This window comes from Gossypium arboreum, chromosome 5 (assembly GCF_025698485.1).
Source record: "Gossypium arboreum isolate Shixiya-1 chromosome 5, ASM2569848v2, whole genome shotgun sequence".
NCBI classification, from domain to species: Eukaryota; Viridiplantae; Streptophyta; class Magnoliopsida; order Malvales; family Malvaceae; genus Gossypium; species Gossypium arboreum.
The window spans coordinates 61,448,907-61,461,690 of record NC_069074.1 but is presented as its reverse complement, the minus strand read 5'-3'; the positions used below and the strand labels follow the sequence as shown (position 1 = coordinate 61,461,690).

General features: G+C 32.1%; 1 protein-coding gene across 2 annotated transcripts; it reads left to right on the top strand.

Annotated features, from left to right (window-relative positions):
- Positions 1-397: 397 nt before the first annotated feature.
- On the top strand, positions 398-5,193 carry LOC108449910 (KH domain-containing protein At2g38610-like). Of its 2 annotated transcripts, none has more exons than XM_053028960.1 (8): positions 398-416; positions 760-863; positions 1,025-1,113; positions 2,109-2,260; positions 3,632-3,748; positions 3,876-3,992; positions 4,169-4,312; positions 4,582-5,193. In XM_053028960.1, the coding sequence occupies exons 2-8, from the start codon at positions 784-786 to the stop codon at positions 4,726-4,728; spliced, it is 846 nt and encodes a 281-aa protein (XP_052884920.1). In that variant the 5' UTR covers positions 398-416; positions 760-783; the 3' UTR covers positions 4,729-5,193. The 2 variants fall into 2 exon arrangements, with proteins under 2 accessions (XP_052884920.1, XP_017602779.1); XM_017747290.2 differs by lacking the exon at positions 398-416 and adding an exon at positions 493-626.
- Positions 5,194-12,784: the final 7,591 nt, after the last annotated feature.

Genomic DNA, 12,784 nt, shown 5'->3' with positions numbered 1-12,784 from the left:
CATGTAGGCAACCCTATCTCCTAATATATAAAAAAAAAAAAAAAAGAAGAAACCTACAACAATAGCTAAAGAAGGCTAAGTCACATTCCAGATCTCATTCTTTCCTTCTAAAATTCAAACCCATAGAACATTCAGATCATCTTTAGTGGCTTTTCGCCTCGTTCCCAAGTGAACTTCCATCCAAACCACCCTTCCATCCCTTTATCAACTTCATGGGTTAATAAAGTTGTTATAATTAACATTTATTTTTATAAAATGATATGTATATATCCTTGTTTACCTTTTAAATTAGATTAAGTTTTCAAGTGGGTTTGATGTCCTTTAAATCTTAAATCAAAGCATATATAGGTTGAAGAGTTTCGAACACAAATTCTCATAATTGTTACAATACCAACAATTTCAACTAAACTAAATTGGTAGCTTTATTTATTAGTTTGATAATCAATTCTTCGATAATAATTGTAATTTCAAAAAAAGACAATTAAAGTTAATCAAATAGGCTAGTCGCATACCAATATCCGAGTTTATCTATAGTAGGATGAAGTAGATAAATTGTGAAAAAGAAAATTAATTGAAATATGAGAAAAATATCAAATTATTAAAGAGTTGCTTTCTGCAAATTTCTAGTACAGCTGTTGACACTTCTATTGTTTTTTTTTTAATTATATTTCTTTTCTTCTTTTTTGATGTTATTATGGTTTTCCAACAACTACTATAATGTTTTTTTAATCAAAATCCCGTTCTTTTATTTCTTCGAAGGATTGAATCCTAGAAAGCAAAAATATGTCAGGTCTGTACAATTCCAACTTCTCACCTGCAAGAGCTGCTTCTCCTCAAATTAGAAGCACTCCAGAGGTTGAGAGGTAAACAAAAATAACTTCATAGCCATCTTCTCAACCATATTAATAACAAAGGAAAGAAAACAGGCTGACTTTTGCTGATGTTTCTCAATTTGTATTTTTATTTTCCTTTTGGGTTTAACAATTCTTTGATCTATGTGGGTTTTTGGGTTTCTTTTTCTCAGTCAGTACTTATCAGAGCTGTTGGCAGAGCATCAAAAGCTTGGACCTTTCTTGCAAGTTCTTCCGATATGTAGCCGCCTGCTAAATCAAGGTCACTACTTTACTCTCACTCTCTTGGATCTAGGTTTTCTTTTTCTTTTTTTTTTCTGGGTTTGTTCTGGTTTCTGAATTACTCATGTTAGATCAGTCTGATAGGGTCTAGTGGTGAGATGTTCAAGTTTGTTCCCTTTGTTAATATTTATCCTCTTTGATTGTTATGGTCTTGGCTTGATAATATGTTTGACTTAAAAGTTTATTAGTTCGCTATGCCTTCCAATTCAGAAACATGATAACTCTAACCGCACCATTGTGTTCTGGATAGTGCCTCAATGCTTGTATTAGTTGTTCATTACAAAGACGGTCGTGATCGTCGTTGTTGTTTTAATCAAGTGGGCTTAAAATACCATCACCTTCAACTGGCACGCATTCTTGAGTATCAAAAATTCCAAGCCTCAGGTCTACCTGGGATCCCCATTTGGTTGAAGTGCTATGTATTTCTCAAAAATGCATTTGAAGAGATTCTTAAGTCTTTTATTTTAAAAGCTTATTAGGGTTGGGAGTTTTACTTATGTGTTCAGAAGAAAGTCTGAACATTGGAAAGCTAGGATGGAAAAGGAGTAGCACTTGTAAGACCAACTCTTCTGCTAAATTTGAATTTCAGAAAATCTTTCTGATATTGAACCTGAGTGCAAGGATTTTAGCTAATTATCTTGATTTGATTGGACAATAAATGCTTTCTGAAGGTGTATGGCATGCATCCCTGTATTTTGCATTGGAGATACTTTTATATATTTTCCAGCTAGCTGATTTTTTCTTTTTTGGTTTGTTTACTTATTTATTTCAGAATTTAGGTTCCAAGTCTTTTATAATTCTTGCCTTGATTGGTTTTATTTTACCAGTGGCCAATGTTCTATCTGTACTTTACAATCTTCATAAGCCACTGTAGTCCTTTTGTGTCTTTGTGATTTTGTTTTGGATGCTATACTCCTTTCAGGATACATTTTCATAACTTCATCCATTCTCATATGTAGCTGTCTTCATATGCAGAGATATTTCGGGTCTCGGGGATGATGTCTAACCAAGGATTTGGCGACTTTGACCGGTTGAGGCATAGAAGCCCCAGTCCTATGGCTTCTTCAAACCTTATGTCAAATGTCTATGGGACAGGATTAGGCAGCTGGAATAGTCTTCCTCAAGAGGTAACTATTTTTAAGATTTTCATTGAGCATCTTCAATTTTTTCTGTGTGTGTAATCTACATTTTCTCTTGCTTTAGTTGATTGAGTTCTTTTAAACACACAATATATCTGTCATGCCTATAAGTTGACAATAAACTAAAGTGACAAGTTCTTTATGCTTTTTATTCTCTGATATTTGCTTTAAGATTATATATGGTAACCGCCATTATAATATGAAGGTCTAGAACATTGCCCAGGAGAATCATGACATCTAAGCCTTGTTGTAATTTGGCATCATAAAGACAACAAATAATCAATTAATTTCGAAGCATTTTCTCTTGCTTTATTAGTATGACCAATAAAGTCTAAAATCAGTTCATAGAATTTTATAAGAGCTTCAAATTGCAGACCATCTTGAAGGGTTATGAGTTTAGTTCCATACCTTACCTGGCTCATTATATGTATCATTTTTCCATTCAAGAAATACACGAAAAATGCTGCCCACATTTTCAATCTGTTGCGAGGTGCAACATAGGCATAACTGAATGAACCTATTCGCTAATATGAAAACTATCTGACTTCTAAAATTATGGTTTTTCTGTTTTTGGTTGCAAAGTTAAATTCATGAAATAAGAACATGGACAATGGCCCAATTGTCACTAAATGGAAGCATTCCTGCCAAATGGTGAATATTTGAGTTTCATCTAATCCTCTTTACATCTGGTTGATGACTCTAGAAAAATGATAGTTTAATCTCCAATATTTTAGTTAACGATGATCCTCTTGAGTAAACACATGAGAATCAAGTTTATTTCCTTTCCAAAATGGTTGTCAAACGTTATTTTCATTTTAAAGTGCTTGTGATGGAGAGGGAAATCTGAACAGCTAAGAAATTGAAAGAAAATAGTAAACACAACTTAAGTGGGATGAAAGGGTAAGGTTCTGGTATTTCCAGCAACCTTCTCTATTAAAATTCTCATAATTAGAATTAAAAACTGATCCTATTAACCCTCTAGTAGAGTATTTAATAACGTAAAACACACGACACATTAAATATTTAATAAAAAATACAAAACATAGACAAATAAAGTAACATAAGCACAAACTTTAAATAATTAAACTAAATTTGATGCCCCTGCATTTGCTTGAAGTGCAAAGATTTCCACTAAATATAGTGGCTATCTATCAGTTCATTTTTAGTTGCTAGTATGTTTTCAACTTTTGTTCCCTTTTTTCGGCTCATTTCTTATTTCAACTACGTAGAATTCTAAATATATTTTGTAAAATTTTAGTTCCTTTTATTTAATGAAGCATTGAGAATGTGTTCTTGGAAAGTCAAGTGAATTGAGCCTTCAGATATTTTGTGTTACTGTTGATTTTTGTATTTCGACAGAGACTAAGTGGACCTCCTGGAGTGACAATGGACTGGCAAGGTGCTCCAGCAAGCCCAAGTTCATACACTGTGAAGAGGATTTTGCGTCTTGAAATTCCTGTTGATACATATCCAACAGTAAGCCTTATATGAAAAATGCTAGTGCTTTGGATTAAAAAATTTATTATTTTCTAAGATTTCAATTGAATGCACAAACCTTTTTATGCTTATTGATTACAAGACACTGCTTTTCCTTTGTTTTTAGTTCAATTTTGTTGGTCGACTTCTAGGCCCTAGAGGCAATTCATTAAAGCGGGTAGAAGCTACTACTGGCTGTCGTGTATACATTAGAGGCAAAGGATCAATAAAGGATCCGGACAAGGTAAAGCTACCAAAGTTTTTACTATTGTTGTTATTGTAGTGGTCTAATGCCATTAGTTTCAGCTACTTGTCTCAATTGTGATTTAGCTGAACTGACAAAGATGCAATGACATTGTTCCTCATCATGTTCCTTTGACATTAAAATTGAATAGTTTTTCATGCTTTTTCCATCTAAAGGAAGAGAAGCTGAGAGGTCGGCCTGGATATGAGCACCTGAATGATCCTCTCCACATTTTGATTGAGGCTGATTTACCTGCTAATGTTGTTGATATAAGGCTTAGACAGGCGCAGGAAATCATAGAAGAATTACTCAAACCTGTGGTATGTACCGCAATCTTGATATTTTCTTCTGGAAAGTATATTAGCCGAAGGTTACTTTGATATAGGCTTCCATTTTGAAACTCCATTATTTATTCAGTATAATTTCCTGCTTCTGTTGTGTGAACTGTTTCCTCTGTCAAAAATTGTTGGCGTCCTCATGATTGTTGTGCGGAATAATTTTCCTTGCATTCTCCTTTCCTTTTATCAACTTGCTTATTAATAAAGATTTTAATCTCACGAATTTCAAAACTTTATACTCTCGTATGTAGGATGAGTCGCAAGATTTTATTAAGAGGCAGCAACTACGTGAACTGGCAATGCTAAATTCGAATTTCAGAGAGGAGAGTCCTGGTCCAAGTGGTAGTGTTTCTCCTTTTAATTCCAGTGGAATGAAGCGCCCCAAAACAGGATACTGAGAGTTTAACCATAAATCATCTGAAAATGATCCAACGTGCTCCAGAATTTCTTAGCCAAAGTATACCTTCTGAATTCTGATACAGATCAATTCAGCACAGCTTGAAAATATTAGGTTAACAGTTTTTGCTGGTGAGCTTTTTCTGATGGGCTTTTCATTATTAATTTGTTTTGCTCTTCGGACTAAAGAGGAACAAAAATGAACAAAGAAAAAGAAATATATAGATGGCTCTCAAGTTTAGGTTCTGTGAGGTCAGTTTTCCTGTAAACTCAATACATTCATTGGATTTATTCTTGTGTTAGCAGAGTTTTGAGGAGTGTGGAATATATATATGTTGCTAGTATTAGGCCTTGGTGTGGTCGATTTGAGTTTTGTAGGTGTGTCATAGTTGTTGTTCCGTTGCTTGTCTCCTTTCCTTTCTTTTGTAGTTTATATGAAGAAGTATAGCGTTAAGTTGGACCTACAATATACTAGCATATGGATCTTCATCTTCTCTCTCAGTCGTTTTATGTTGGTTAAAATTTTATTTAGATTATTATTATTGTTATTATCCCTGCATAAGCATTTCAAAGCCTCCCTTAGTGGTCAGATGGAATTTGTATCTTTATAGCTTCAATGAAGTAAATTTATTCAAGATTCTCAAAGATCTGTCCCTTGGGAACTTTTGTCAATGGAGGTTATCTTATCTACTTTTCCTCTTGCACTTTTACCTATGTTAAAGTATAGGTCAGATTATGTTATTAGTCCCATACCATATGTAAATTGTGGATTTAGTTTTTGTACTCTTAAGCTTTTACTTTTTGAATTGGTCAATTTTAGCTTTTGTACCTTTTAGATTGTGATATTATTGAATTAAATGGTAGTAGTTAAATTTGTTAGGTCCAGTTTTGCTATTAGTACTGTAGTATCTGTAAATTGTGGATTTAATCCCTATTTTTAAATTTTATTGTTTTAGTTTTATACTTTTGAATTTTAAAATTTTAAAATTTCAATCCTATAATAGTTAAATCCATTAACTAAAATTATGTTTTTTATGAGTATTATCTGAAAATAATAAATTGACATGAAATCACATGTTATAATATATTTGTCATATAAAATTTTGAAAGTAACATAATAATTTAATAAATTGAATTAATTTCACTATACATTTTCAAATTATAATGTTCATTCTAAATCAGTCTTTCAACTTTAAAACATTATAATCACGTCTCTAATCAATTAAGTTATATTAATAAGGTCGTTTTATTACTAAAATTATTAATTTAACAATTAAATAAGATGTCAAATCTTATATGGTCTAACATAAAATTTAAAATTTTAAAAAAATGTAATATTGTAAAAATCTTGGTTGAGGTTTTGAACTTTTATAGAAGTTCTATTGTTCACATTTTCTTTTTTTTATTTTCTTTTATTTTTAGTTTTGGTTTTAAAGGTTACATAGTAATGCTTTTCTTTAAAATTTTACATTTTAAATTATGTCGTAAAAATTTCACATCTTATTTAACGATTCAATTAATGATTTTAGTAATAGAGGGACTTTATTGATATAATTACGATAGTTTAGAGATGTAATTAGAATATTTTGAAATTTAGGACCAAATTAGAATGAGAATTATACATTAAGATGTCTAGTGCAATTAAAGTCTAATAATTTAAAGATTATTGTTTAGTCCGGATTGAAATTTCAAAACATGAAAAATAAAGGAACTAAAAATGATCGAATTAGATTAAAAGGACTAAATTCCCAACAAACGCACAAACTAATAATAGACTTAAAATATATTACTCCTAGATATGGTGTTGTCCATAACAACTTAATTTCTCAGCTAGTCTCTAGTTATTTATTTTTGCTTATATATCAAAAAAAATCCTTAAGAAAATGCGAAAAAGCAATTAAATTGGTATGCCATATATAGATACGTAAATTTATGATTTTTTTATTATTTTATATTATTTTATCTTTTTTTTAGTTAATAAATTTCATGTTCAGTTTTAATTTTTATTTCATTTTTAAATTTTTTAGAATAAAATGACAAGTTTATGCTATTAAGAACTTAATTTTTGAGTTAAGCTTGTTTTAGGCACTTGGTTAATGCGAAAATCAAGAAAAGAGCCTAAACTAAGGAGTTGGACTTCAAAAAAATTGTACGATCAAGTAGTTTGCCTCCAGTATCGCAACACTAAGGGTTGATGCCACAACACCAGTCTCCATAGTTGTAAAACGAGTTTGGCGATGTCACAATACCAACCATAGTCCCTAGAAAAAAAGGAGTTGAGTTGCTTGAGGACAATTTCAGGACACCAAAAGCCATTTTCGTGACATTGAAGGACCCAATGAGCCCAATAGAGTAGGTTGTCGACGATATCGTGACACTAGCTTCCGATGAGAAAAATCTCTAAAGGGCATTTTGCAGTCAGTCCATCAAAGCTTAAGTCAAAATTTAAGTAAGAGCATATTTGTCTTTTGTAGGCTAAATTAGAAAAGACTAAATATAAATTTATAGGTCTTTTTAGAGGAAAAGAAAATTAGGTTAGAGAATTAGCCCTTAGACATTTTTTTCTCTTTCCTTTTCTTCTTTTACTCTTTTAGAATAGATTTTTGTTTTTGCTTTATTTTTTCTCGTTTGTTGAAGATGTTGCAAAGGATAGACGACCAAATTGTTGCACTTCATCGGGATTTCATCAATTAAATGAGTTTTTTTTCTTGATCTCTTTACTTTTATTATATGCCTACCATGTGTTTAATAAAAATGCTTGTTTTGAAATTAAAGTTTGAGTATGTGCTAAATTGGTTGTTGATTGATTGATTAGTTATTTGTTAGATTAAGTTGATGTTTATTCTTGATTAATTGGTTGTTTTATTTTATCGAATTACTTAATACACTAGAATTGATGCCTCTAGTAGAAAATCTAGATAAGCAAGATAGAGAGGAGAGTTTATCCTTAATAGTTTGATATAATTGTACCGAGTAGTGAGATTGAGAGAAGAACAACTTGTCAAAGTGAGATTGAGAGAAGAACTTAGGTTGTAATTTCAAATTAGGATGAGACTGAAAGGAGATTCTAGTGAGGAGTCACAAGTGATCTAATTGGGATAGGTTATTGGCTTAGTTAGTAATCGACTAATCAATCAACCATCGTTTTTATCATTTGCATAGTCGAATACAATAGGAAGAAATCTTAGTTTAGGTAGTTTAATTGATAATTTAAAATTAGTCTCATTATATTTTCATACGCTAAAATTGATGCTTCTAGTGGAAAATCTAGATAAATAAGATAGAGAGGAGAGTTTATCCTTAACAGTTCGATATAATTATACTGGGTAGTGAGATTGAAAGAAGAACTACTTGTCTAAGTGAGACTAAGAGAAGACCTTAGTTGGCAATTCCGAATTAGGATGAGACTAACACAAGATTCTAGTGATGAGTGGCAAGCAATCTAATCGAGATAGGTTATTGGCTTAATTAGTAATTGACTAATCAATCAACCATCATTTTTATCATGTGCATAGTCGAATACAATAGGAAGAAATCTTAATTTAGGTAGTTTAATTGATAATTTAGAATTAGTCTCATTATATTTTCATATTTGGTTTGCACTAATAATTTCCAACTTGATTAAATTAGTAATTTCTTAGCTTGTAATTAACTTGATAAATGCATTTACCAATTTGACAATCCTTTGGGTTCGATCTTTTGAATACCCTATTTCCATTGTAATACTATAAATATCACAACTCAACATTATATGCTTGCAGTTAAAGCTGCGCTTTTAAGTTGTTTGTTTTCTACATGCGCACCCATGTTGTGAAATCATTGGCATCTTTGCCGAGGATTGTAGCAGTGTAAAAATATTATTAAGTTGTTTTTAGAAAAGCAATATTATTAAAAGATAAACAAATTAGATAGTGTTATAATTTCATTGTATAGTTATTTTTTTTGTTCTTGTTTTTATTTGACTTGTTGAAAATCCAACTTAATCATGTATAATAATGGTTATAGGTGGCATAGAGACTAATATAGATATAAAAGAGGTTGAGTTTGACTAAATGAGATTCTCCATATTTGTAATATCCTGATTTTGGGCCTAGTCGGAATAGCGATTTCGTGACCACATAATCCGAGATAGAAATAGTTATTTTATAATTATTTTGAGGTCTATGATATGATTGCATGATTGTGTGAAAATTTCGTGAAGAAATTTTATGCATAAAGTGCTTAAATTGAAATTAGGGAATAAATCGAATAATTTGTAAAACTTGCATTCTAGAAGTTTCTAGTATGAAATTGTTTTGAAATATTAATTAGGAGGTCTTAAATAGAAATTTTACCAATTTCTAAGTCTATGGACAAAAATTGGACATGGATGGAATTTTTGGAAAGTTTAGTAGTAAAGGCATTTTGGTCATTTAGGGGTAAAATGAATTAAAATACAAAATTAAAAGCCAATTTTGCTCATCTTCAACCCCATGGCCGAATATAGCAAGGAGAAACCATGGCTAGGGTTTTTCAAGCTTCCAAGCTCGATTGTAAGTCCGTTATAGCCTCGTTTTTAATGATTTTTACGTTTTTTGAGTCCCGGTAGCTCGATTAAGCTTATGCTAGCAATAATTCAACCTAGGGTTCATATTTGGAAAAATACCCATAGGTGAAATTTGTGTATTTTGGTGTTTTATGATAGAAGATGAGGTTTTAAATTATGTTAGACAACTTGTACTACTCGGTTTTAAGTGAAAACGAGCAAAAGGGCTTAATCGGTAAAAATACCTAATAGTCATAAGTACATGTTAGAGTGAGAATTTGATGTTACCATAGAAGGGAAAAATGATCAGCATGTCATAAAACATAAGAAAATAGGCTGAAGTTTAATTTAAGAGCTTTGGGGCAAAAGTGTAAATATGCGAAAGTTTAGGGGCAAAATTGTAATTTTTCCAAAATATGATTTTGGGTCAATTTGAATAATGTGAGTCCTAATTAGACTATATTTTAAATGATAGAGCAAGGAAAACTAAAATTCGGGCTACAATGGGGAAAATACCAAGTTGTGGACGAAATGGTAAAAGTAGCCATTTTCGCATACGAGGTAAGTTCATATGTAAATGTTGGTAACATAGTTATTATTTTAAATGTTTTAATGTTATTTAAATGATATGATAATTATTATGAAATATTATATTGTGATAATTGTTTGTTAATATGTCAAATTATGTGATATACTTGGAAAATGTGAAATACTACCGAGTATCGGTAACGGCATTCCGTAGAAGATGGTTGAGACACATGATTGGGAAAATGGTCCCGTTGAACCTTAGGAATGGATTAGGATACAAGTGACATGTCACTAGGATATTTGGGCATCCAAACTCGTTGAGTTGAGTCCGAGTTCACTTATGGATGCGAATGTCCGAACTCGTTGAGTTGAGTCCGAGTTCGAGAGATGTAACTAGGCATCCGAGCTCGTTGAGTTGAGTCCGAGTTCACTTTTGGATGCGAACGCCCGAGCTCGTTGAGTTGAGTCCGAGTTCACTTATGGGCGGGTTACATGGTAGCTTGGCTACATATGTGTGCAAACTTTCCATGTATCTGAATTATATTCCGATGTGTTCAATGGGTAAAATTCTACTCAAATGGAGGAATACTCGAGATGAAAGGGACGTATTGGTAAGTGTTGTGAAATGAATACTTTGAACAGGTATGTACTTAACCCTTGGGTTGAAAACTCGATATAACAACAATATGGTAAGATGATAAATGAAAATGTGATATGAATGTCTCGGTGATGATTATGCAAATGATGTTTTATGTTTGCGTATATAGTTGTGTTACTTGTTATTTGCATGTGAGCTTACTAAGCATTTATGCTTACTTCCTCCTTTTCATTCCTTGTAGTGTTGACAAGCCAGCTCAGAAATCGGGAACGGTTGGAGGCACACTCACACTATCCGTATACCATCTTGGCATAATGGCTTGTATATTTTGAGTATGGCATGTATAGCATTATAATCATTTTGTATATATGGTCTTATGATATGGTTATTGAGTGGTATGGAAATGCTTGGTAATGATTAGCCATTGGAATGGCTAATCATGATCATATTTTGTGTTATGTATGCTAAATTGCTAGCTAATACATGGAAACCATGAAATAGGTAAAATTTACCATAAAATAGATTCAGACAGCAACAGTGATGTGAGTTTGAAAAATCATTAAAAATAGTAGAGATACAATTACATGATGAATAAAATATGGAATTGAATAATTATGAGTATATTTTCATATGGATGGAACAAAACAGGTATATGAGTTATATTTTATGAGATGTTTAAATTTTTGTGAAACAGGTCCAGAGCGATTTCTGGATCCCCTGTTCTGACTTTAGAAATTCACCATAAATTGTTCAAAGATAATTATAAGTCATGATTTATATATAAAGATTCCTTATTGAGTCTAGTTTTATTAGAAACAAACGGCATAGTCATTGAAACTCTGTACAAGGAGATAACTGATTCATAATACACAGAGGTCAGAGCAGTCGAACCCTGAAACAGGGGAGAATTTAACTAATAAACTGTACTAATTTGCTAGACCAAAAATTCTAGAAAAAAATTCGTAAATATATATATGAGTTTAGTTTTAGGGAAAATTTACGGAATTGGATTTCGAGTTTTGGAACTCGAGATATGAATTTTTAAGCGACTGTGACACAAATTGCTAGCTTGACTGAAAATTTTAAAAATAAATTGTTTGAGCTGTTTAAGTAATGAATTAAGTCTGTTAACACCTAGTGTTCGACTCCGGCGACGGTCTCGGGTACGGGGCGTTACAATATTACTATCCAAAAAGTAATATGGAGAGTGACAAGTATATCGAAGACCTATCCTTGGTTATGCAAATTGGTGTATTGGAGAATGACTTGTTTTTGTGCCAAGCTACCATGTCCTCCATGTCCAATACGATGAAACAATTATTGGATGTCGTTCGACACCGAGCCATAATGAACATTCTGATGGAGGAGGTTGAGCATGATGTTCTTAAACTCGAGGAGATCTATTCTACCATTGTTGTACATGGCGAGTTGAGGATAGATTTCAACAAGAGTTTGGAGTGGGAGAACAACATAAGTTTGTGAGTGTTGAAGACTTCGCTCCAATTGATTTAGGAGTAGAAGTAGGTCTAGAGGTAGACATTGTTGATGAGCTAAACCTGGTGCTAAGTGAGAGTGTGGAGGAGCCAACTCACTTTCTGACAATTGTGATAGAGAAGCCAACCAAAGGACTTCACAATTTTTTTATTTCGACACAGGAAGTTCAATCCAATGGGATACTAATTTTTATGATATTAAGTTCGTATTGCCTAAGACTATAGTACCCTAGAACGCGCTATAGAGTTGGCTAGGTTTGGAAAGAAGTGGCTTGTGATGTGGTTGTCTAGGCGGTCGAAGATACGATGAGCCTGATATGCTCAATCTCCAAGGAAGGTCTTGATTTCAAGAATGAAGAACAAACGTCGAGTCAATGTGTTAAGGACCTATTGGAAATTCTTCTATGGAGATGATATAGATAGCCCAAAAGTTGATATTTTTTTGTTAGTTCTTATTTTGTTTTTATTTTCTTTTTATTGCATATTTTGTTTGTGTGTTTTGTTTGTTTCTTGTGCAAGTCCCTTTACTATAGTCACACCACATTTGGAGCTTTAATGGTATCCTTAAACTTCATATTTAGTTGGGACACATTGGGGACAATGTGTAATTTAACTGTGGTGGGGGAGAATACATAGTCTTATGTCTTTCTTGTTACGTTTGCTTATTTCCTATTTTTCTAAAATTTTCAATTTTAACAAAATTTAAAAAAAAAATTACTTTGGTTTTTGTAACACCCCCACCCGAACTAGACATTATGGCTAGATCTTGAGGTATTACGCTTCCCGTTTGAAAACCCAAATTATAGTCTAGTTTTGGAAATTAAGTGATCTGAAGATATTATTTCTGGAAATACTTTTACATGTTTTTATTTATCAGAAATCATGCGCATAACTTATTTATTTTACGAAAAAAA

Coding starts and splice junctions, on each gene's coding strand:
- LOC108449910 (XM_053028960.1), top strand. CDS start 784: ATGTCAGGTCTGTACAATTCCAACTTCTCACCTGCAAGAGCTGCTTCT. Junction 3,749..3,875: donor CTGTTGATACATATCCAACA/GTAAGCCTTATA, acceptor CTTTGTTTTTAG/TTCAATTTTGTTGGTCGACT. Junction 4,313..4,581: donor AAGAATTACTCAAACCTGTG/GTATGTACCGCA, acceptor TCTCGTATGTAG/GATGAGTCGCAAGATTTTAT.